Here is a 24,660-nt window from a genome sequence, read left to right as displayed (position 1 = left end):
AACAGGGAGTAGAGGTGGCCCCTTTAAGGAAGCTCTCCCTGATGCTCCCAGGGGAGAGAAAACGCTTCCTACCCTGGTGATGCTGGCAGAGGGTGCACGCAGTTCATCAGTGACCAGGATTCCAGTTTTAATGTAAATTTTCCCTCTCCCCTTCACATTCCACCAAAAAAGAGAAACTGGCCACCTTGGAGAAGCCCGAGGTGGGGAATTCCGGGCACCCAATTGCCTCAGGCAGCTGTCACTGACGCAACCCCACACCGGCACCCTGGCTCGCTCCTGCACGTACACCCCCCCACTCTCCTGACACACATGCCCACACACACTTCGGGGCATATATTTTGGGGTGCCGACCGGCCTCCACTTCCTTCTTTGGACCTGCCCTCACCCAGTCCCTGGGGAGGGAGGACCACAGTAACCACATTTTTTTCCCTATCGCAGGAAGCCAGAACTGAGTGGAGGATGGGTGGCGATTGGCTGTGGGCTCTGAGAGTCAGATTCACTTCCCTGAACTTTAATGACACATGGTTTGTGTTGGGGACTGAGGCCTGGGTAGGGGCTGGAGCAAGAGAACCCCATGTAAAGTGGTCACAGGAAAGAGAAAACACAAGGTCCCCTTAGAGGGGTGGGGGGCAGGGGTGCTCAGAACTGGGATGGCCAGAGAGAAGGTAGAGATGGTAGAGAGGTGGCCGACAGGGCGAGCAGCTAAGTAACACTCCAGGCTCTGTAGAGCCTGCGCTTCCAGTTCTTCATTCCTGAATGTTTTGTTGGAGAGCGAACGCCCTCTGGGGCTTAACAGGAGGAATAGGCTCCTGTTCCTTCAGCTCAGAAACTACACAGATGCATGCTACCAGGCCGGCCAGCATTGTACACACGCGAGTCCCCAGCACACCACACAGGACCTTGGCCCGTTCAGGCCCCCGCTCCCCGCCGGCCTGTTCCACCGCCAGGGACGCCAGGGACGGCCTGCTGGAGCACAGGGTCCCCCCAGGAGGTGAGGGCGCTGGGCTCTGAACACTCTCACCTGGTCCCAGGTTGCAGGGCCCCTTTCAGAAACAGCTACCTACAGCAGGGGGTTCCTCCAACCCAACATCCAAACCACCTTTCTTTCTTTCCTTTCTGCCTTTTTTTTTTTGGTGGTTGCAGGATTATCAGGCAGGGGTGGTGGTTTAAAAGCAAGAACAAAAACACCCAAACCACTCCTTAACATTCACAAAATAGCTATAATTCGTCAAAGCTTCGTTTTTGTCAATTTATTTAGAAAAAAATTAACATGGGCAAATGAGATACCTCAGTGTTACAACAGAGTATAGAAATGTCTAGCAATAGTCAAATAATTTGATCTTTAAATACAAAATAACCACATGAACACCTAATATACAGGTTTCATCTGAATACATATTTATTAGATAAATATTAGAGGTGTCACATCATCTAACTACATACAGCTTTGCAAGACTAGAAATCACAATTACTTTTCTGACCAGTTTAAAGTATGAAATGATTGCATTGTACAGAGATGTACAAAGACGATGACAATTTCTGTGGGAGTTACTTCAGGCTGCACTCTTGGGTTTGTGTATGTGTGTACGTGGGAATCACCTGCGATCATGATATCAAAAATTATACAAAGTATGAATTTGGTTACAATTTTCTTCTGAAATCCCCATTTCTTTTCATTATTTCCATAGCACCCTAAAAATACACAGGTGGCAGGACTAGTACACTGAAGCTAAATAGTACATGTAGATAAAATAAAAACAAAACAGAACAAAAAAATCCTTTCCACACAGGGTCAGAGTATATTACATGGGTGGGACAGATGCGGAGACCTCACAAAACACTAACAAACAGGATCTAGTTTTTCCACGTTAAGATGGATTCCAAGCCTTTTTTTTTCGTTTTGTAAAATAAAAACAATACACATTCCAAGGGAAATGAATGCATCTGTTAACATGTCTCTATTTCTCATTTACATATATACACGTCCCTTGAGTCGCTGCTGCTGACATTGCCCTATCTGGATGGGTCAGGCCGAGCAGACGTGCAGCTCTCTGGGGGGGGGGGGGCGGAGGGGGGTTAGGGCTTCCATTAGGGAGAAAGTATTAGAAGTTTCTTAAAAAATAAAATGGCTACAGGGAACATGATACATGGGTAAAGCTTCAAACCAAGAAGGGGTGATTGCCTGTACTTGGGCTTTCCCGCCTGCCCGGTGGCGCCCTGCCCATCTCGTGGAGTGGCAGCAGAAACGTGCCTATGGCCTGGGTGGATACCCATCGTGGAGAAGTGGCTTGCTGAGGCCTCGTTTTTGCTGAGGTTACTTATGGCTCCAAGTAGTCATCCAAAAGCATCAGGGAAGCATGTCCCGAGTTCAGAACTGCCCCGGCTTGTAGGCTCTTGTCATCTGAATCTGCTACCAGCTGGGCCTTTTCCAGCCCGGGATGCCTTTGGGCCTCCCTCATTCCCTGGCCTGGCTCCAAAATCACTCTGGAAGAGTACATGCCCCGAGCACGGGCTTCAGGCACGATTCAGGAAAGTTCTTTGCTGAACTTGCTGGTGGAGGCTCGCCTGAAAGGGGATCCAGGAAACCTCTCAGGTGTTGAGACCAGGGCTTCCACAATGATGGCTGAGGGAGGTGCCTAGAGCCCGGGGAACATACTGACCCTCTGCACTAGAAAGCTGTGGACAGGTTGATGAGCAGAGTGGGGACAACGTGCTAAGAACCAGAACCCACCCCGGGCCTTCCCGGGGAAAAGTAGCACGGCAGGAAGCAGGAACTTCTACGGAAGGCATCTATAAGTCTGTCTGGGGCAGAACACTCCCACATGGCCAAACACAGTGTGGCTGCCTGCTGGGGCTATTGGCCACTGGGCAAGGATGACCCCGTGCTACCTGGCGCCACCGTGTCCCCACCAGACAACTGGGGATGGCTCTAAACAGTGGGAGGCTTGGTCGTCTACCTCACAGGACAGCCACCCATGCTCTTTGTCCCTTCATCTGTACAAATAGCCCTGGTTGCTTTTTGTTTTTGTTTCTTGTTTGTTTTTTTTAAAAAAAGACTCGGTCTTTGTCATTGAGTCAAGGTATTTTAAAAACACCAGCAAAGGCTATAACCAGGTCATGAAAATGTTGAATATTATCAAAGACGATACTAAAATATTCACAAAGATATTTACAAAAGCAATTCTTAAAATAATTGATTTGCATACTGAACACCACACTGTTTGAAAAAACCTCGACACGGGACAAAGGAAAAAAGGCGGGGGGGACAATGGCAGCTTTCCTGCAGAAAACCTTGTGCTGGCTGTCTGGTACAGTGACTGGAAATCAACAGCTGGGGCCACAGTTCCAGTCAAATCCAGAGGAGTGCTGGGGCCCACCCGCCACCGAGAGGGAGACGGAGATTGAGAACACAGGTGGCGGGCAGGAGAGCAGGAAAGGGCCCCAGGCAGCAGCAGGGAGGGGCGCAACAAATTTACAGATGTAACCCAAGTGACCTGATGGCTCAGGGGCACCCCAGGCCGTGTGGCTCAGGGAAGCACAGAGGAGCCTGAGAAAGATGCGCAAACTACCCGGGAGACTCGGAGAGCAGTAAGCTGGATGGAGCGAAGCGGTGGAGGGCAAACCAGAGGCTGCTTCTGTTTGCACGAGCAGGAGTGTGGGGTGAGCGAGCTATCAAGGGCAGAGGGACACAGAGGGAATGAGAGACTGGCAGCCAAGTGGGGCGTCTGTGGCGGCCACAGAAACACCCCTCGACGCTTGTGGGTACATCCCGGCACACATGGCCAGCCTTGAGCACTGGGACAGACGGACAGAGGGGCTGGAGAGATCCTGATGCCGGGGCCTTCTAGGCCTTTCCACCATCCCACCTTGCCATCTGGGGGGACAGAGGGGAACGAGTACAGAGGGAAGTAGGTGTCCCGTGTAACAGTCTGGGAGAGGTGGGTAAGGAGGAAGGAAATGGGATGCACGGGGAGAAATGGTTTGCTTGCTGTCCAAGTCCAATGTTCCTTTTCTCCTGATGACTTCATAGCTTTAAATTATTTAAAAACAGGGAGTGACTTGGAGCAAAGTTTTAAGTTGCCGTTCCTATTGACTCCACCTGGCGGCATTCCCGTCCCCCCCCCCTTCCCCCAACTAATAGCGATCATTTCAGCTGGGTACTCGCTCTCTGCCCCCCAAGGCTGGGCCCAGGCCCGAGTCCAAAGGTCGCCACCTGCTGCATTGTCCTGGCTCCGAGGAGACCCTGACCCCTTTTCCCACCAGTCCCCAAGCAGGAATGGCACACCCTCTCTCAAACACAGAATCTTGTCCTTTTTTTCTGCTTTCTGAGAATTTACAGGGTATCTTGGCTTAGAGGTCAGGGGTCAAAGTGACGACCGTGGCCCCTAAGAGAGTTCTCTTTCCCAGAGGTTTGTGCTTTTCTGTGGTGGGTGGTTGTGGGTGGGCTGCTGTCACTGCAGCCAACTGTCACTGCTCCTTCAAGGCTCAGGGCCGCCTGGGTGTCGGGGGGGTCCTTCTGTCAGGCTCAGTCACTTGAAGGAGGCTCTCTGGGCCAGGAAGCAGGGAGGCAGGGTTACCGTTTAGCAACTGGAAGAACCTGGGGGTCACTGGAGGGTGGTTTGGAATCAGCAAAGAGGGACGAGGAACCGTCGTCAGTGTATGCCCTCACTGGCCGGCTCTCCATCATGAGAGTTATCTTCGGGGCCTGCTCTGGGCATGGGCTCCAGACCCACACAGCCTTCACAATGCACCCTCCCGCCCCTCTGCTCTGAGAAGGCTGCAGCAGGGGCTGAGGACATGGGCTCCCAGCGGGACAGTGTGTGTGGGACAGACAGGGAAGGAGCAGAGTGGGGAGGGATGGCCCCGACAGAGGGGGCTTCAGTTGTTCTCAAAGAGAGACAGAAGGTCATCATTACTATTGCTCGGCAGGTCGGGGGGGTCCAGGTACGAGAGGAGCTCGTCAGGATTTGTGAGTTCTGGAAGGAGCTGGAAAAAAAGTACAGAAGCCCAGATGAGGTTTTGGCTGAGGGGCTGGGTGAGGAATGCAGGGACACCCCCACGCCTGTTTGCATGCCCTCTGTCTGCCTCCCGGGGTCCTGGCCCAAACGGGAAACTACCAGTGCTGGCTGTCCCCAAACGCATCTAGGCCACCGTGCTGGTCTGGGGCACACCAATACTTATTTCAAGCCCAACAGTTAGGAAGGCCCATGGTGGGTCAGGAGGCTTTCTCATGATCAGCGTTCCTCTGGCCCCAACACCCTGCCGAGGAGCTGCACGTCAAGTGGGCCTCCCAGCAGAAACGCCTTTGGATGTAGGCTGGGCGGTGCCTGCAGCTCTCAGCACCCTGGAGCTCTCCCAAGAGCTAATGGCTCCTTGGTGAGCCTGCAGCTGGCTGACAGCATTGTCCTTCCCTGTGGCCCCTGGGCAGAGGCTGCAGACCGTCCCTGCCCTCTACTGTGAGACCCTTGCAGTCTTCCTGTCATATGGGGAATCCTCATGAATCTAAAAGCACCCCTGCCCCGGCCTGCTCTGGGGAGGACTTGGGCTGAGAAGCCAAGATGGCCGCACAGCTGAGTGAACCCCATTTACCACAAAGAGTGACACCGCTGGGGGCCAAGGGTTGACAGTGGGCCTGGGACGTGAGGGATGGAAGGGGCTGAGGAGACGGCGGGCCTCCTTTCTGGGAATCTAGAGCCTAGGGGTTGGGATGGGAGGGGCAAGCTCTCCATCAGTTCCTGTCCAGCCCTGGCCAGCTGCCCAGTCATCTCCCATCGTTCATAGCACCCTCCCCACGTTCCAGACCATTCAGGTCTCAAGGTGGGAGACCCCCGAATCTCAGCCACCCACTTCCGCCTCACTAACCCCCATGTGACCCGAGGCTAATGCTACGATGACCCCCTACAGGGGCCTGTCTCACAGTGAGCGATGGAGCAAGCAGAAGCACAGGGCATGGATAACACACGGACAAGAAACTGGAGACAGACATACACCAGCGAGACAGAGAGACCCTATCCCTGCAGCCCCTCCCCTGCCTCGGGCCAGAGTGTGTGGCAGACACGGAGATGGCAAGCTCAATGTGGGAGGACGGGGAAAGGAGATGGGGGACGGGAAGAAGGGAAGGGAGCTCCCTGCGCAGCCCCCAGACCCAGCCCCAGAGGGAGTCTATAGGGCCTGGGGGGAAGGTGGGGCAAGGCTGGGCTGCAGAACTGTTGCCAAGGGCACAGGGGGCAGGGGCTGGCAAGGTGGGGGAGGGTACACTTGGACCCTCAGTGAGGCTCCCCCATAGTGGGGCTCCTTGGTTTTGGACCCAGGGGAGGCAGGTTGGCTGGGCCCATCCACCACCCACCCACCCCCTCACAACTACACCTCCTCCACCCGGGCCTTGAGCCCTCAACACCCACCCCTGCTCTCTGGGCAGGTCCCGGTGCCAGGCCTGGCCCCAGGCCGAGGCAAGTGGGGACCCCAACTTACATCCAGCGAAGGCTCCGGCATGTCGGATGCTCCCTGTGCTCCGGCCTGACCCTCTAAGGCTGAGGAGGGGTTAAAGGTCAGGTCGCTGTGTGGATGGTTGCCGGGAGCGGCCTGTGGCGGTTGCCGGGGAGGCTGGGAAGGAGGAGGAGGAGCCCCACTGTGATGTAATGGAGGCCCTGACTGGCTGCTGGGGTGTGGGACGTGCAAACCTTGTTGTATGGAGGGATGGGGCTGGTCAGAACTGCCAGCGTGTGGCATCTGTGGAGGAGGAGAGAGCAGGAGAAAAGAAAGGTGAGGTGACGAGGCACAGCGACGAGATGCCTGGAGAAATGAAAACCAAACAAAACCAGGAAAATAACAAACCCCCAAAACAAAGCCACCCCTTTACAAAGCTGAATGCTTTTTTTTTCCCTTCGGCAGAGAAACAAACAAAATCCTCCCCCAAAACCGCCAGTCAGGGGGGCTGTGGAGAGGAAGGCGGGGAAGGGGCCTCTGAAGCCCCGTGGGCCGGGACGGAGGCAGCCAGGGGCTCTGAGACAAGCACAGACGCTGAGAGAGGGGTCCGGAGCCCCTCTGCTTCCTCAGCCTGGACACCACCGTCACAATGAACAACAGCAAGGGCAAGATGGAGAAGCAAAATGGGCATGTTTCCAGGGAGCGGGGAAGTGGGAGGGGTGCTGCTGACAGCGTGGTGCAGGCCCCCGAGGGCCAGGGTGGCGGAGAGCAGACACGGACAGACAGCATGGGGCAGGCGTGCAGCTCGGGAGTGGGTCTGTGCCCCCCAAGTGAGCCCGGGGCAGGAGCAGTGCTGGGCCACACGTTCCTTCCAAGAGCCTTGGTACAAGCCCTGCCTGCTGCCCGGGGGAGGGTGCAACTGAGCCAAGGTCAAAAGAACAGAGCGGGGGCCTGTTAGCACTGCCAGGCTCTTCTTCTTAGCCACCAGGGTTCCAGCTGAGGAAGGCAGGCACCTCCACACCTCTCAGGGCCCAAGGGCTCAGCAAGGGCGTGCCTTGCTGGCGTGGGGCAGGTGGTGCTTCTCTGACACGTGAACTAGAGGACCCCAGCCCTCCCATGCACATATGTACTGAACACAGGCTGTAGATGGACAGGGGGCACGTGGTGGGTGGGATTTAAACTTCCTCTGCTAGTGTGTTTGCTGTTCCAAGCACCCTTCCCTCTGAGCTCAGGTCTCAGAGGGAAAGGCTTAGCCCAAGCCCTCTCCCCACTCCCAGCATCTCTGACAGGCCCCCAGCCCCACTCACACTCTACTACGTAAAGGGAGCTCACTGACTTGCTAGGTACTTGCTTGGAAAGGGTAGCCTGTGACCCAATGTCTCTTTGGTCTTTAGTACAACCCTTCCCTCCCCATCTTCGAGGCCACATAGAAACATTAATTTTTCCCTTTGTGGGTTTGAAAACGGCAGCTGCACCTCCCCTGATTTTCTCTAGACCCTAGTTCTTCTTTCTGTTTCTCCTAAAAGCTGTTCCCACAGAGGCTGTGGGCTGGCCTCCGCCCACGGTGCAGGTGGCCTGCGTAGCACAGTGCCCCTCCAGCTTGGGCCCTGAGAATGGCACGATGACCACACACCATGGGGTCGGTGACCCTCAGGCACCATGTGTGGGATACACACGAGGTAAGGACCAGGAGAGGCTGGAGGGACGGCTACCACGGCTGTCACTATGAGGCCAGCTTCTGACTCCCACCCACGCCTGTGGGTGCCCCACGGTGCCCATTCTGGGGTGCAGGGAGTGGCTCCACACTTCTGGGGCAGCCAAGCACAGGATAACCCCTGGATCTGACACAGCTGTCCCCTCTGACCCTGACATCTTGCTGGAATGTCTCGAAACCTGTAGGGGCAGGTGTTCGCTGGGACCTGCTCATATACCTGTCAACCTGCCATCTCGCATGGGGAGATGAGTCCTTGGGTAAACCAGGACCTGGTTGGAGCCCTCTCACCAGTCCCCGCATGCATGGGAATCCTTCCCAGACTTGTGCTGGGCTCAGGCTGCTGGGGTTGGGCAGGTGTGAGGGGAGTGTGTCCGTCACTGACCACCCTGCCTTGCACAGTTGTACTTCTGGGTTCAGCTGTCATCTAGGGAGCCCAGAAATGGTAAGGACAGTGCATATCTGGGGGCAGCCTGGGAGGGTTGTGAAGTCAACGTATAGGCTTAGGTCCTGCTGAAGAACCCAGGTGCAGAGGGCTGACCAGGCAGGAGAGGGCCTTGTCGAACACAGAAGTACACGGCTTCCCGCTGCCATTCTCCAGTGTTGGGAATCATGAGGGCTCAGGATATGCGACCTATGAGTGTGTGTGGGGGTTGTGGAATGCTGGGGTTCTAGGGAACAGGGTGGGGAGGGCAACTGGGGGCTACGCCCCCAGAAGTCAGAAGCCCCACGGGGCAGAAAGGAACTTGCAAAAATGTGGCTGAAGCTCTGTGAAAGGAGCTATTTTTGATTTGGCATTTGGGGTCCTAAAGGAAAGTTGCTACAGTGCCCCTCACCTAGATTCGTGGTTAATTGCCACTGTAACTAAGAATCAGGTAGCTCTGGCCCAAATGATAGCCCCTGGCCCAGCCAGAGGCAGAGCCAGAGTCAACTTCATGTCATGGGTGTGGAACACAGCACAATCCAGAGGCCGCTTCCTTCCAGGCCACGGGACGGGGGACGAGAGGGCCTGAGTGGCGCCCCCTGATGTAGGACCATCCAGCCCTGCTGCCAAACAGGACCCTCTCTGGAAGCTCTGAACCCTCTCTCTAGCTGGTGTGGCCGAGGGCCCACTGCCAGGCCCTCCCACTTCTCCTTCTCGTAGGGTGAGCGATCAGGAACAGACAATCACTGGGCCTCGCACTTCAGCCCTCAGGCCTTGGTGCTCTTGAAACCCAGACTGTTCTTCCTCCATCCAGGCCCTGCCAGAAGTTTTGCTCCATTAGCACAGGGCCCGTGCCTGTCTTGCTTGTACCTGGTACAAGGCCCGGTCTGGAGCACAGGCTCAGGAAACACCTCTTAAATCAAGTGGAATTATCCAGCGCTCACTAGATGAGGACTTGGGAGGGGGCCAGGCTGCTACCACTGTTGCCACGGCCACAGGAAGGGAGGCCTCTGGACGGCCCAGCACACCTTACCTGCGAGGGCCTTTCTCAGCAACGCAGGGTATGTGTTCATACGTAAAACAGGACAAGAAGGGAATACTCTCAGGATAAGTGGACTTCCCAGCATTTCTTTTTGCAGGAGGTGGAGATACCCCAAGGATTCTGACCTTTGGGCGAGTTAAGTGCTTAGGTTTGAGACAAAATTCTAGGTGGTTGGGGTTACATAAGTCAGTGTAAGAGTGTAAGTGGGGACAGATAGTGTGGGAGTTGCGTGTGTGTGTGTGTGTGTGTGTCTGTACCTGGGGGCTGTGCATGCACACATGTGTGCAGGGAACAGCCCGAACCTGCCCCCATTTCCTGAGAATCCGATATCCTGGGGTAACAGCTAAGTCCAAGGGCGTTGATGGGCTGTTACCCAGCTTGTCAGGCCTCTTACTTCCTCGTGAGCCCCCAGACCCCATTCTCAGTGCTCCTCTTTGCCTGGGGGGAAACTAGGTAAACATCAGACAGGCCCTCTGCCCAACTCAGAGGCTAGGGCGTGGGGGACGTGGGGGTGAGGAACAGGTACTCACAGTTTCCTGCATGGGGTGGCTGAGGGGTTTCTCGAGGGCGGCCATGTTGTTGGGCATGTCCGGGGGGTGAGATAGCTGGGGGGGTCCATGCATGAAGTCATTCATGGACGTGCCGCCGGGGTTCCCATGGGGGAAGTCAAAGTTGCCGTGGCCCTGGTAGTTGTTGCCTGGGAGGAAACAAGACGGCAGGAGCAGGGGTCACCTGAGGGAAGATAGCCATCCCCGGGGGATAGGCCGTGTGTCAATTAATTGAGTCCTGCCCGCCTGTGAGGCCCGGGTTGGCTCCTGCAGCCTTAGCCTCTGGGCTGTGCCAGGGGGCAGCGATGCAGCCTTCTTCAGTGGGCCACTGTCCCCAGGGCATGTGCAGTTCTACGGCTACGAGGAGGGGCAGGTGGGAGAAAGGGGTGGGCCTGCCTCCTGTGGGTGGGAGGACATGTGATGAGACCCAAGTTGCAGCCTTCCACAGGATCTTCGGAACTAGCCAGGCCTGCCCCCACATGGCTGCACCTCATCCCTGGGGTGACCAGGTCATGTGCCAGACCGGGACGTCAGAATCGACCGAGCTCATGAACAAAGCTGCGTACGACTCAAGATGACACGATTAAAAGCCAGCTGCCTGGCCTCTTTGGCCGTGGCAAGAGGTCAGAGGACGAGCATGCTGGGAAGCTGGGGCCCTCAGCGTGCTGTGGGACTCTGGCTGGGTGGGCTGACCTCCCTGGGCCTGGAATCATCCGGGCGCTCTGGACACCCAAGAGCAGGGTCCAGTGGTGGAGGTGCCCTCTGGGTTTGAGGAGGCTGGGTACGTTCTAGGAACCAAGGACAGTACGGTGAAGCTTGGTGTGGGCAGCAGAGAGTAAGAGGGCAGTGAAAGTGACCTTGGTGGCCAAGGCTGGAGCTCCAGGCCCCTGGACTCTGTGTCTGGGAGGGTGCGAGAGTGGCAGGGACAGGAACGATACTGATGTCACAGAGAAGGAGGAGGGCGGGGGAAAGGCCAAGAACTCCAGGTGACTGCTGCTGGTACTGGTGAACACTCAGGCTAGGAAAGAGGTGGCAGTTGTGTCCCCAGCAAAGCAGGTTCTGAAGCCCCTGGGCGTGGCACCTGCCTGCCTGGAGGCAAGGAGCTGTCCCCAGGAGCTCCCGGAGTCAGGAGAGGAGGCTGGGCAGGGTGGGATGGGAGAGGCAGGGGGCTGGGTCATGCGGCAGCTCTTCACTCAAGCTTCCTAGCTGGACACCAACCCACAGGCTGGATGGAGATGGGACGATAGCAGGGCACGGGCCACTGTACGCACAGCCCAGTGATGTGGGATTGTTTTGAGGGGTGCACGTCACCTCTGCGCCTTTACATGACCCCCCCCGACCCCACCCCTGCCCCCATCAGCACAGAAGTCTCGTGCCCCCTGTGGGACTTGGGGCTGCCCTCCTTGTCTGCTGTCACCCACCTTGGTTGCTGTAGTCGTTGGAGTTAGTGGCCCCAGGTGGAGGCGGGAGCGGGTAGGGGGACGGGCCAGGGCCCAGGGCTGCAATCATCTCCATGACGTTGGGCATGATCATCTGGCTGGGGCTCATTGTTTTGAACCGCTTGGAGGGGATGCCGTCGGGGTCATCCTTAATGTGTAGGTCTGACTTGATGGGCACTGGCCGCCAGCTACATGTGGGGTCGATGGTGACCTCTTCGAACTCGGAGCTGGGGGGGCAAGAGGGCAGAGCTGAGGCTCCAGGGAGCTGAGCTTCGGACACAAGAGGCTCCAGTTTGGACAGATACTGAGGTCTCCTTGCCCAGGCCCCCTGCCCCCATCTTCCCTAGGCTCTACCCACGATAAGAGTTGTGGGGGATTTTTACATCTTTTGAAAGGTGGAGAGACTGAGGTTCGGATTAGGAAGTGTCTGGGCACAGGGCACCTGGCCCTAGGGCCTCCCACACAGGAAGTGGCTGTCAGGGGAACTGCTTAGTCTTTTCTGGAAAGTTCATTTGCCCCCAGGTACAGAAACCCCAGAGGTGAAGTCACAGAAAGGTGAGAGATGTGGGTAAGCAGTCGCCCAGCCCGGGGGGAAGGGGTTGGGGTGTCAGGCATGTTCACGTGCCCACCTCCTTCACTCCAGGCTGGCATTCCCACCTGGGAGGCTCACTTACTGTTGGATGGCATTCAGGATGCCCCACATGTACTGGTCCACCTCCAGGCCCTCGAGCAGAGCAGTTTTACTGGAAAAGGAGAGAAAAGCGCTTGGTCTTTGCTCCTGGACCCTAGAGGGCGGGGACACAGTCCACCCTCCCCGCGGTGTCTGTGAGACACCCTGCTCCTGCCGCGGTTACTACTACAGCACTGACAGGAGAGGGCGCCCTGGGGACAGCTCGATGCCAAGGGATTCTGCACAGCTCCGGTCATCTGAAGCCCTCTGCTGGGTTCTGGGTTCCCTCTTTTGCGTTTAGGGCAGGTGGAGGTGGCTGAACCGCAAAGAGCAAGGCCAGAGGGAGGCTAGCAGAGCTCTGCTGGGGTGGGCGTCACTCACTTGCACACAGGACACCTCCAGGTCCCCCTTTCGCAATTCAGCTGCAGGTATGATTCCAGGTCAAAGCACTGCAGAGGCCGACAGACAGACGGATAGACAGACAGACAGATGATATCAGGACTGTCAGAAACCACCTCGATGCAATCGCTACTGCCTCTGAGACTCTTATGAAGACCTCCCACCAGGGAGGGAGACAGATGGTGGGAGACACCCGGCTGGTTGTTGGGTAGTGTGATGACTGTGTCACTTTTCTGCTGCACATACAGCAAACTGGCCACGCCGAGTTCCTCCTCTGCCCGCCCTCTTCACACCACCCCCATGCCTACACCCTTCCAGAAGCCTTCCTGGTTCCCCTGCAGCTGCCCCTCACGGATCCTGCCTGTGACAGCCCCTCTCACTGAGGCTTGGGTCCGTTGGAAAACTCTAGCTTTCCCACCAGCCCGCCCCAGGTACCGAGGACACATGCAATCCAGTTCATCAGTGTGTATCACATAAAGTGACCGGAGGGCCACGGTGCCCACAACGTTCCCCCGGAGGGAGGGCGGGCGGCTCCTGCCCCACGAGGAGGCCCTCCAGAGGCTGTTTGAGGGTGGGACTTAGGGTACAGCCGGCCTGGCCTTGCAGCCTCTTGTCCCTCCCGCCCCCCTTGCAGGCTCACACCCAGGCTCCTCAGGCATGGCTTCTCACACCCCTCTTTTGGGATTCCTTCCCTGAGCAGCGCCAGCCTGCCCTGGGCTGCCCACATTTGCACAGTGCTCTGTTGCAGCCACCCAAGCTATGACCGTCACTCATTCCACCCATTTCCTTAGCACATGCTCAGGACAAGGACCTGCAGGAACAGCAGTGACCAGGCAGAGGCATCTGCTCTCAGTTGCGAACCAGCCCTGGCCACATGTGCCAGATTTCCAGCTGGCACCTGACATTGCCAGGGTGGGGACTGCCTAAATCCAGCTCTGTAGTCCTCTGGGCCCTCGCCCCGAGCAAACAGAGAAGATGATAAAAGGATAAATGATGGCTGAAGTGGGAGCACTGCTGATGGCTGTGGCGTTGTCTGGGGGTCAGAGACAGGCCTGCCGTCTCCATCTGCCTACCCTTCACCATCACAGCCAGCCCCCAGGTGGCTCTCAGGGGATGGCTCACCTGGACGTGCTTGCAGTCATGGCCTCGAGCAGGCAGCTGGATGCGCCGAAACGTGATGGGACACTTCAGAGACACCTTGATGGCTGTCTGCTCCACGCCGTCCTCCCCATTGAGGGTCGTGTTGCCTGACGAGGCCGCCACGCTACTGAAATTCCGCTTGACTGTAGGGGGAAGGGGAAGCACCGGTGGATGAGTAGGGTCGTGCTGCACATGCCCCCCCCCCCAGTCCTTTATGTGGCTAAAACACCCTCGTTCTCCCCCCACCCCCAACACTGGGAGGTCACAGGAATGCCTAGCACACCGTCGCCTAGCCAAAGGGGAGTCTGGCGTGGCGGGTGCCCCAGGCCGTGTGGCACTCTGCACGGCAGCCCCCACGCTGGACATGTGTAGAGCACATGTGCCCCTGGAGGTGGCCATGTCGGTTCCCCAGTCTCTGTGGAACAGGCCTCACCTTCACTAGAAAGAAGACTTTCTGCAAAACTTGCAGAAACCCTGTCTGGCACCTGTCCACTGATTTTCTGGGTCAACAGAGCCCCCTCAGGCACTTTTGCACTTAATTCTGCAAGTGTGGAAACGGAAATGGACGTCTGCCTGCTGGGATTCTAGGGCACAGATAGTGTGAAGAAGCACAATGGAAGAAGGGAACGTGGTGCATGCCCTGCATGATGCTCCCCAGTTGTTACCTGGGGGTCTCCTCCAAAGGAGTGGATTCTGAGCCAAGGCTGTTCATCTAGAGTTAGGTGTGCGCTGTTGGAGCAGGGAGGCCAGCCTGGAAACCAGCCTGATCTATCCCATCCCTTCCTCCCACTAAGACCCTCCTTATCCTGTCCCTCCCACCCTTTCAGGTGACCACCTCATCCAGGAAGCCTGCCTGGACTGTCTGCACTACAGTGGTTTGTGCTGGGAGCCAGGTAGGTCTGGATTCCCACTTGGTCTTAAAGGGCAGCACTCATCTGTTCAACTGCATAGACGCTGAGGAGGGGCAGGAGTCGGGGACGGGGCGGTGGGCGGGGGCAAGAAACACTCAGGGCCCTGGGGTGCCGCACACAGAGCCACAGGTCAGTCCTGGGTGCCGGCGGACCACCGCGGGCTGGGGTCTGCTTCTCACTCACTTTTGGTGATGCAATGCTCCGCAGGCAGGAGGCGCTTCTTGAGCAGGCCTTGCAGCACGGAGCGCACAGATGGCCGGTGGACGAGCTGCAGCACGAAGAGGTGGGACTGCGAGGAAGAGCGGGGGTCAGGCCCTGCAGTGGCCCCCACGGCCAGCCCCACTGCAGCCTCTGCAGGCCCAGGCTGCCCTGTGCCCGAAGGCCCCTGGAGGCCAGGGCCACACTGACGCACTTTAGGAGCGGGTCTCCCAGGACCTGGGAGAGAGAGCCTTCGAGGCCCAGGATATGTCCTGCAACCTGTGACCAGGTGACCCAGGCTGGGGTCACCACCTGGGAACATCTGCCTCTGCTCTAGGCCAACAAGACTATGGCACCAGAACACCCTGGATTGGTTATGGGACACTGGGCTCCAGGACGAGAGCCTGCCTTGTTTCCTAAACTCACACACCACTGCGCCTCCCCTCTTTCTGCTAGAGGGCAGAGTCCCCGTCTTCTCTCCTCCAGGACGCCTTCCAGGACTGCGCACCCCCGCCAAGGCCCCCCAGTCTCCCCACTCTGACAGCCTCCCCAGCCCTGTGACTCCTGATGGATCAGAGCTTTTCCTTCTCCTGCATCTGTCCCCCCGAGACGCCAGCCGGGCAGGGTAAGGCAATATACTTTCGTGCAGGTCCCCACGCAAGCAATGTGTGCCAGGCCCTGATCTCTGGGGGACGGACGTGTGGCTCAGATACGGCCCGAAGGCAATGAGTCATAGGTTGGAGGGACACACACATACATGATTCTAAAACAGTGGGTTGGGTGAAGAAGGGAGCGTTCACTCCAGACTTGGAGTTGGGTTTAGGGCAAAGGGTGATTAGGATACAAAAATTTCTTGTGAATGTGGCCAGAACAGAGCCTAGCATTGAGGGACACAGAGCTTCACCCGAGGAAGCTGGGAGAAGGTGGTGGGCAGGGGGCGGCAGGGGAGGTGTCCAGGAGGACGGGCCTACAGGAGTCAGTGGAGGTGACAGCGCAGAGCAGAGGTAGGCTTCAGGACCGGGGAAGAGGCCAGAGCAGTGGCTTTGGAGACCCACCGAGTGTGAATTTTATTCCACAGCCCCGGGGACCACTGCGCATTTCTGAAGGACGTTTCTGAAAGGTCACTTTGGGGGCTGTGGGATGGGGGACGAAGACCTAAGGATGAGGCCGAGGGCCTGAGGGGACCGAGGACCTCAGGCTCCCGGCGGGGTGCCCGCGTGCCCGCCCACTCACGCAGCAGCAGGCCGTGACGGTGATCTGGATGGTGTTGCGGCCCGGCTGGCACACGTGCTTCAGGTGCAGGGGCTTGTGGGAGGTCTTGTTGTCCCCGCGCTCGATGGTGAGGGGCGTGGCGTTCACGCTGACCTGCACTGAGGCCGGCCAGTTGGTGTTCATCTGCCGGTCCTCGTGGTGGTAGCACTTGAACTGCAGCTCCAGGTCAGATCTGGGTGGGGGGCAGGGGTGGGGCTCGGGTTGGCTGTGCCGGGGGGCTGCCTGTGGCCTCGGTGATGGGTGGCTAGGTCACACACCCCTAACCCACCAAGCCCCGTGTGTCCCTCAGGACCCCACCCTAGGCCGTGACGGCTCCCCCAGCTTCCCCAAGCTCCCTTCGCACCCTGGATATTGTCCCCTGTACCCACTTCTAATCAAAACCCATCCCAACATCCCAATTTCCCTCATAACTCCCACGTACTATTCACTGCAGCCACCCCCATACTCAGCCGCAATCTCCCTGGGCGCTCCACCTACAAAGATGACGCCTGTTCCCGCAGGACAGGGACAGAGGGGCAAAAAGACACTAATTTGGCAAGACCTGCTGAGAAGCTGATGATGCCCATCCCCAAGGCTCCTGTTGGGAGAAGCACCACAGGCCAGGGGTATGTCTGGTTCAGTCCCGGCCCCACCCCCTGTGCATCCCAAAGACATGGCACTAAACGGAGTCCATATGAACCCCCAAGTGACCACATATGCATGGAAACCACGCAGGGCCAGTGCATAGGGCCACAGGAAGCCTCCCAGGTGAGGGCACACCCGGGTATGGAAGGGAGGGTAAGCAAGGCCCCAGCACAGCGGTCTCTCCACCTTCCTGCCTGAGTGTGAGCTCCCATGCCCTCACGCCCACCCCAGCTGTCTCTGGCCCTCTGGCAGCCTGCTCAGTGTGGTCAAGACAATGGGTCGGCTGTGTGTGTGTACAAGCTGCTCACTGGGCAGCAGAGGGGCTCTGATCACAGGCTCGGCAGTGAGAGTCATGCCTGAGGAGGAAGGACTGAGGGCAGGAACACCATCAGGTTCTGACATCCAAGAGACTCAGGCCCATGTCACCGCTCTGCCGCTAGCTGAGAGCTGCCCCAAGCTAACCAGCTTCTCTGGCCTCAGGCTCCTCATCATCACTGTCCACTGGAAGGCATGGGACACAGGGCCGGGTCCAGCCGGGGACTTCCAGCCACTGCTTTCTGGCTTGTCCGGTGTGTGAGCAGCAGCCCAGCCTGGTGGCTAAACTCCTTGTAATCTGCAGGGTTGGCTGGTCCTGCCCGACCCAGCCCTGTTTCCACTCTAGTCTCATCTCTCCATATTCCCAGCTCTGGCCACATTGAGCCATGCTCAAGTTCCTCTTGCTGGAACACCCTCCTGCTAAGCCGTTAGGTCTGAACCAACCACCTTTTCCTCTGGGAAGTCATCCCTGACAACTCTCTCAGGACGAGGGTGAGTGACAGAGGCTCCCCGCCTTTGGCCATGATGCCGAGGCTGCTTTTCTGTCTTCCCTGTCCCTGCGGGCTCCCCATGACATCTCCACAGAGGGCTCCATCCCTGACACTGCTCCCATCAGGGCAATGCCAGGGCTCGGGGATGTCCCCCCGGGGCCTCCTGTACACACCTGGGGCCTGTGCCTCCGCCCCGACACTCACCTCCACATCAGTGTCTGGTGGACTGTGGGCCGCAGGTGAAAGACGTGGTTGCTGACGGCCAGGTTGTGCTCGAGGCGGAAGGGCTCCAGCACCACGCCGTCCCGCACGGGGAACGTGAGCCTCAGCTCGTCGTTGTGGGTGGCTGGGCGGGGGGAGAGGCGATGAGCCACACGCCCCTGGCCACTGTGGGCACACAGAGGCCTGGGCTCTGAGGCCACAGGTGGGGCTCACCCACCCACAGGACACGCACCCTTGACTGCACGCTCAGAAGAACACACGGGTTTGGGTGCAAACAGGGCCACAGAAGTCGGGCTGTGTGCCAAGTACACAAGGGAGTCCAGCACTTCTAGTCCACCTGACCCACCCCGACCATCTCCCGCCCACTCAGCTGGGCTCTGTATCTCCTCTCACCCACAGGCTCCCCGCTCTGGCAGCCCCAGGCTCCCCCTGCCCCCTGCTTTTCCTCCTAGCCGCTCAGGCAGGTAATGAGGGCTGTTGGCAGCCCAGCCTCAGCTCAGCCTTCCTTCTGGGTGAGTCTGTCTACCTGCTCTCAAGCCCTCCGACCCTTTCCACATGCCCAGCCCCACAGGTAGTCTGACTTCTAACGCCCCTGTCTCCTGCCACACGTAGGGAGGGAGAGTGGGGCACTCACCTGGGGGTGGCGGCAGAGCGCTCATATTTGGCTTGATGTCTGGTGGGAAGGGTGGTTTAACATCTTGGCTGGGGGACAGGTACGGGGGGATGCTGCTCCCAGGGGTCATGGGGGGCGTGGGGTTCCCTGGAACAGGCGAGTGGGGGTAATTTGCCACAGGAACTGGCCTGGGAGGCTGGAGGGAAAGAGAAACCACACATAGGTTATGGGGTCACAGAGATAGAAGGGGCCACGGCTGTGGACATATACCACCCATCCCAGGGCCCTAGGGCTGTGGCCCTGCTCTGCTGGGAGAGGAGAGCCCCATAGGAAAACCTCTCCCTCCTTCCTGCTGTACTCAGGCCTCTGCCCCCACTGGAAGACAGGAGGGCCTGGGAAGGGTCTTCCCACCCTTCACTTGTGGGGTGAGGGTACCCTGGACCATTTGACAAATGGGGTCCCAAGTGCAAGGTGAGGGCGGACTTGTCTAATATAACCCTGGAATGACAGGAGAGCTGACCAAGCTCAGGGCTCCTGCTGCCCACTCACATCATGACGCTAGGCCACACCTCTTTCCCGAACCCAGCCCACTGGGGTCCCCAGATGGAGGCAGGCCCGCAGCATCATGGGCAGATGGCTCCCCAGGAGCCTCTCTCCTCTCTCCCCTTCTCTCTTAGTCCCCCCTTTGTTTCTTCCAGGAGTGTCCAGGTCCGTACTTGCCCCTGGCCCACCCAGCCTGTGGATTCTCATTCAGGCATCTCTGTGCCCCAGAGCAGGTGACCCGAGAGTGCAGCCCCATACACCCTCTGCCAAGGTCCAGAGGCTGGGGTGGGAACGGCAGGTGGGTTCTAGTTCCTAAGACGAAAACTGGAACGTACCCTATTTACATTCCCTTGGCTGTAGTTACTGTAGCTGCTTCCCGAGAAGGTGTTATTTTGTCCATTAAACTGCTCTGGCTGTTAAAGCAAGATAAACAGTGCTGTGAGCGGAAGGCAGAAACATGATCAGAAGCCTGCTCTCCCTCCTGCAATGAAAATCTGCCAGGAGTACAGGGGATGCTGAAGACGTCCCCTTCCCCAGGAGCAGGGCGAAGGTAGAGCAGGTCACCCCTTGGGGGACAGCATTTCACCTGGTTTTGTCCATAGCTATTAATGGAGCAAAGGAGTTTACAAAAATAGAAACACTTAGTATGCTAAAGTTGGAGCAAAAATAGTAACCCCACCTGGCGGGTGGTCATGTAAGTTGGCATGATTCCTTGGCAAATAAATGTAAAATATTTCATTCTTCTTCACTCCTGAGAATGTACTTTATCATAATCCCCAAAGAAGGAAAAGCTATGTGTCTGAAGATACTGATCACAGTATTATTTCAAAAGTGAAAAATCAGAAAAAAACCAATGTACAAAAGAAAGGGAAGGACAAAACATGGCACAATTATCTCAGTGAAATGTTGGGCAGCCATTAAGTGAAAACCACGGAGACACTATAGCAATAAGTAACATACTTACGATGTCACATGAAACAAACAGATTCAAAATTAGTCATGACAACTACATAGTATAGGGGTGTGCACACGCATGTAGAGAGAAACAAGGTTTCGAGTGAAATATTAATATATTCAGAGTGCTTTTCTTTAAAAAGCGTATTTCCTTTACTGTTATATTATCTTGTGTGTACCCGTAATAGTAAAAGAAGGAAAATCATCTAAACTCATGCGAATAGGAACCAAGAAAAGTCACTTTGACATTTTGGTCACCGAATCCATAGCTCTGGGCACAGAATGACACATCCAGAAATCTCTGCCTGCCCCTTAGTGACTTCAGGGGACACCCAAGGCCTAGATGACACAGGTCGGGGCAGGGGTGGTGGCACTCACCTTGTAATACTGCCCCATGTTGACAGTGGGGGGCGGGTACTGCGCAGTGCTCGGCTGGCTGGGCATCCTTTGCCCGGGGTAGTTGGGCGAGGTGAGTGGCCGTGGTGGGTTAGGGGTGGGGTACTGGCCTGGCTGGGTGGGGAACTGGCTGTTTGGTCCATATTGCTGGTTTCCATAGTTGGGCTATGGAGGCAGAGAAAGGGGGAGGAGAAGTTCGTCAGAGTCTCAGAGCAGAGCCACTCACTGGAATACCAGGACTGTTTCACCTTTTCTCTTTTGTCCCAACCGTTTTCTACCCACAAAACACCCTCCCCACCGAGAAAGGGGAGAGGCAGACGATGCCTAGGGCCCCTGCCTGCCTGATATCCAGTGACATTACATGCTGCCCATCGGGCTTGAAGCTGTGTTTCTCAAAGCACCATGCCCCTTGGGCTCTGGGGGTGCTGTGAGAGCCTCTTGTTCACGCCATTATGAGGGGGCCTGATTCTAAAGTCCCCTTTGTGTGTCTCCCAGTGCTTGGTATGTGACAGGAGGACACAGATAACAGGCTGTGCCTTGAAAAGGGGACCCCCATCCTTGCCTTCTGAGGCTGAGTCTGGAAGGCACTGCCCTTGTACCCTACACTGTGCAGAACTCTGTGATGTTCATTCTGGGCCATCCCTGCAGAGGTCAGGAGAACCAGGCTGGGGAAGGGCCAAGACAAGCCCTTTCGGGAGAGGCACTTGAGAGAGAAGACAACTCCAGGAAGGGAGAGGGGCAGGGTCATTGTGGAGATATACGAGAAGACACATACTACTACTTCTGCTCTTGCTGATATCCACCCTGGCGCCACCTTCCCCATCTGTAAGATCAAGTGACTCTCAGGGCCAGCTGCCCCCCAAAACCCCAGGCCATTACATCCCATGGAGTGGGTGGTTTCTTCTGCCCTATCTATTGCAACTCCTGTATATGAATTGTCTCCTGCCCTCTGGCCTCAGAGGTCCAGGACATGGCTTTGTCCCATCGTCTGCACAGGAACAGGCCCTCAATAAACACTCGCTCAATGAATGAAGGGAAGACCTGGGATAAAGGACGGAGGATGGGAGGTTTCTGCATCAGTGCTGAAGAACTTTGTCCAATTCAGTGTTGTGACACGGGGGCTGCTCTATGTGACAGTGAGGTTCCCATCACATTACTGGAGGAGTGGAAGTGGCGGCGGGGGCCTGCCCACCAGACTAGAGAAGGACGTCCTGAGAGGGACCAGAAGACCTGATCCTAGTCCCCACCCGAAGGGTCCAACAATTCGAAGGTTCTATGAACACGCCACTGGAGGTGAGGCCAGTCTTCCCAGACACGGTCAGGCCTTGCAGGCTGTGCCCACCCAGTGTCACAGCCCAGACTCAGGCATTTTGTAGTTAGGTAGCTCAGTGTTCTAGGAAGAGGATGATTGAGTAAAAAGAATCGAGAGCCTTTGGTGTGCCCTGCTGAGGCAAGCGGTAGCCAGGGAGCATGACACTGGTGCAGGTGCAGGGCTGACGTCTGACTAACGTTGGGGCACCTGGTGCCTTCTCCGTGGATACTCCTTATGTGCCAGCAGCCAGCGGGGATGACGGGAGTTTGGGCACAGAGGGGGCTGAGAGAGGGCACAGAACTCTAATGGGGGCTGTGCACGGGAGTGAGGCCATCAGCTTGAGGTCCTCCGAGAACAGCCAGGATCTCATGAGCCAATTTCCTTCTCTGGCCCTTCCCTGAACTGGTGCCACCAACCTGAAGGAGTTTCAGGGCTTGACCCAGGTTCCTGGGTATTTGTGGAGGTCCCTGACCTCTCCCCTCCTGCACTAAGGACATCTCCCCTCGTGGCCAAGCCACCTTCTAGCCCAAACTAGGGTGGAAGCTGACGGGAAGCCCAGAGACCTTCAAGGAACTCACTGTGATCCCAAGCTGAAGGCTACAGCTCTGGGACAAAGGGGGTGAAGCCCATCTGAGAATGGGCGCACAAGCGGGCTACTGGGAGAAATGTTAAGGAAGGGACTTTGTTTGGGTGAGAAATAAAGGCAGAAAAAAAAAAAAGAAAAAGAAGTCAAGACACGCTTCCAGAACAGTGAGTGCCAGGTCGGCACTGTGGGGTCCCTGTGTCGTCTTCAGCTGACCCAGACAGGCCACGTGCTGCCAACTTGTTTTCCGAGTGCTCGCTGAAGGCGCTGTGACACCCCCTCCAGGAAGTCCTCCTCTAACCTAACATGCAGTGCATCATTCCATTGGGGGTTCCCGCTTTGACCTCATCTTTCCTGCTGACGTCTCAGTTCCCAGAGGACAGAAGGTGTGTTTTACTTCCCTAAATCTTCACCATCACCTTGGCTGAGCTGGCTGGGCAGCCTGAGAGGTAGCCTTCCTCCCGACAGAGCAGCTGACTGTGGATGGAGACGAGCGCTAAGAAACACACTGTCTGCCTTCCAGTCACGTCTCTGATGTGCCCAGCATTTAGATATTTGCAGGGTTTTGTTTCATCTCTCACTTTTGGGGGGAAGTGGAGAAGCCCTCATGTGGGTAATAAAGACTGTGGACCCCTGAGAGTTCAGTTCCTTACCCAAAGGGACTCCGCTAGTGTCCGTGCTGAGACAAAAGAAAATGCTAGCCGAGGCTACTGCTTCCTAAGCGCCCTTCCACTCTGGTCCAGAGCCAAGAGCTTCATGTCTGTGTGTCCTCATTCAAGTCAATGCAGAGGTCATTGCAGAGGTCAACCCAGGCCCTCTCCAAGGTGCTGCCCACAACCCGTCTTTGAGCCCCAGGCCTCGCGCTCCCCCACCCGCCCACCACCTGCCTGGCGTCACACTCACCTCTCCCGGGTATGGCCTCTTGATACTCTGAATGGGAAGGGACTGGGGCCGGGGGCCTGGGTAGGTCTGTTGGGGCATTCGCTGCCCATGCGTGCCAAAGGGGCTGAGGCCCGGCGGCCGGGGCTGGTTCATGCCCATGGGAGGGCCACTCATCCCCGAGGGCGTCATGCCAGCCGCCATGCTTGCAGGGTTCATGCTGCCCCCCATGGAGGCAGGCCCCCGAGGCCCGGGCTGGTTCATGAATTGGCTGTTATACGCCTGGGTGGGACCCATCTGGAAAGAGGAACAGACCTTCAACGGGAGAAGAAAAAAAAAAAAAAAAGAATAAAATGCCACATGCATTGAAAGTGCAGGGAGGGAAGGGTGGGGAGGTGGGGGATTTGGGGGTGGGGTGGGGGACACTTTCCTGTGTGGCTGCGACTGGTGACCAGGCCCCTAGGGGCTGCCAGCCTCCCGGGCTCACTGCTGCCCTCTGCAGGCCGCACCGGAAAGATGCAGCCCAAGAGGTGTTAAGGGGTGGGCGCCGTCACTCCAATGCACAGGCATTTGCAGGGAGGCAGGCAGGAAGTGGGCAGGAGGGTGCAGGGCGGGAAGGGGCACGGGAGGATGGAGGTGGATGAGGATGGAGGCAGGAGCCCCTTTCCTGGAAGCCCTGGCCCCGCCCTTGGTCCTTGGCCAATGGAGACACACTCCACCCACAAAGTCTGAGGCGGCCCCAGCTCCCACCTCTGCCCACCTGCCCTGCTGTCCCCATCCTGTAACCTCCACACCTGTCCTGCATTCCTGTGGGGCTACCCCTCTGCCCATCCCACCCTGTCCTTCTGAAAGTCAGGGGAGCAGAGCTAGGGTCTGGGCAGAATTCACAGACAGGTTGACTAGGGGAGCCATGGCCAGAGGCCACTCTGGGGGCAAACTGGTGACAAGGCTATTTTAGCCGGCTCTTCAGGGAGTAGGGGCCCCGAGAGCAATGTGGGTCCTCTGTGCCCATACACAGACATGCACGAGCCTCCAACCCACGCAGAATAAACACAAGCACCCAAACACCCACCCATACCACACCCAATCAGACATCCTAACACACAACCTCTGTGTGCTTCCAAGAAAACCCCAAAGTACCCTGACACCACCAGCTCCCTCAGCACACACGGCCCCACAGGCACCAACACCCCAGCTCGGATTCCCCGGGGGCTGTGCCTGGCTGGCTGGCCGAGGCTGGACCAGACTAGTGGCGCCCTTACCGGTCCATACTGGTTTATATCCTTATTCTGCGTCTCCTGCAAGGCTGCCACAGTGGCCGTGGCTGTGGCCGTGGCCGTAGCTGCCGCTGCTGCCACTGCAGCTGCTGCTGCGGCGGCCGCCGGCTGAGTGAAGTCAGCAGGCGGCCTGGTGTGCGGAGGGATGCCCATGCCTGCAGGGGCACTAGGGCCCCCGGGATAACTGTGAGGGGGAAAAGAAGGGAAGGGTTAGCGAAGGCCTGAATGTGGAGATGAACCCACGGCCAGCCTTGGGCTGGGAGGGGAGGAC

General features: G+C 57.3%; 1 protein-coding gene across 6 annotated transcripts in view; it reads right to left on the bottom strand.

Annotated features, from left to right (window-relative positions):
• Positions 1–1,235: 1,235 nt before the first annotated feature.
• ZMIZ1 (zinc finger MIZ-type containing 1) overlaps positions 1,236–24,660 on the bottom strand; it is a 230,669-nt gene continuing 207,244 nt past the window's right edge. For 3 of the 6 annotated variants that reach the window (XM_081075173.1, XM_081075177.1, XM_081075178.1), the window contains 15 exons: positions 24,375–24,573; positions 23,137–23,427; positions 20,321–20,503; positions 19,324–19,401; positions 18,467–18,641; positions 17,815–17,956; positions 16,142–16,352; positions 14,894–14,999; positions 13,782–13,942; positions 12,642–12,709; positions 12,265–12,333; positions 11,573–11,817; positions 10,134–10,300; positions 6,472–6,729; positions 1,236–4,986 (listed from right to left, as the gene is read on the bottom strand). In XM_081075173.1, the coding sequence (XP_080931299.1) occupies positions 4,879–4,986; positions 6,472–6,729; positions 10,134–10,300; positions 11,573–11,817; positions 12,265–12,333; positions 12,642–12,709; positions 13,782–13,942; positions 14,894–14,999; positions 16,142–16,352; positions 17,815–17,956; positions 18,467–18,641; positions 19,324–19,401; positions 20,321–20,503; positions 23,137–23,427; positions 24,375–24,573 (2,461 nt within the window). In that variant the 3' untranslated portion in view covers positions 1,236–4,878. The remainder of the gene's footprint in view (positions 4,987–6,471; positions 6,730–10,133; positions 10,301–11,572; positions 11,818–12,264; positions 12,334–12,641; positions 12,710–13,781; positions 13,943–14,893; positions 15,000–16,141; positions 16,353–17,814; positions 17,957–18,466; positions 18,642–19,323; positions 19,402–20,320; positions 20,504–23,136; positions 23,428–24,374; positions 24,574–24,660) is intronic. The other 3 variants (XM_081075174.1, XM_081075175.1, XM_081075176.1) reach the window with 3 other exon arrangements.

Source organism: Rhinolophus hipposideros, assembly GCF_964194185.1.
Source record: "Rhinolophus hipposideros genome assembly, chromosome: 15".
NCBI lineage: Eukaryota > Metazoa > Chordata > Mammalia > Chiroptera > Rhinolophidae > Rhinolophus > Rhinolophus hipposideros.
The sequence above is the reverse complement of the archived record's forward strand: the minus strand, read 5'-3'. Positions and strand labels throughout refer to the sequence as shown.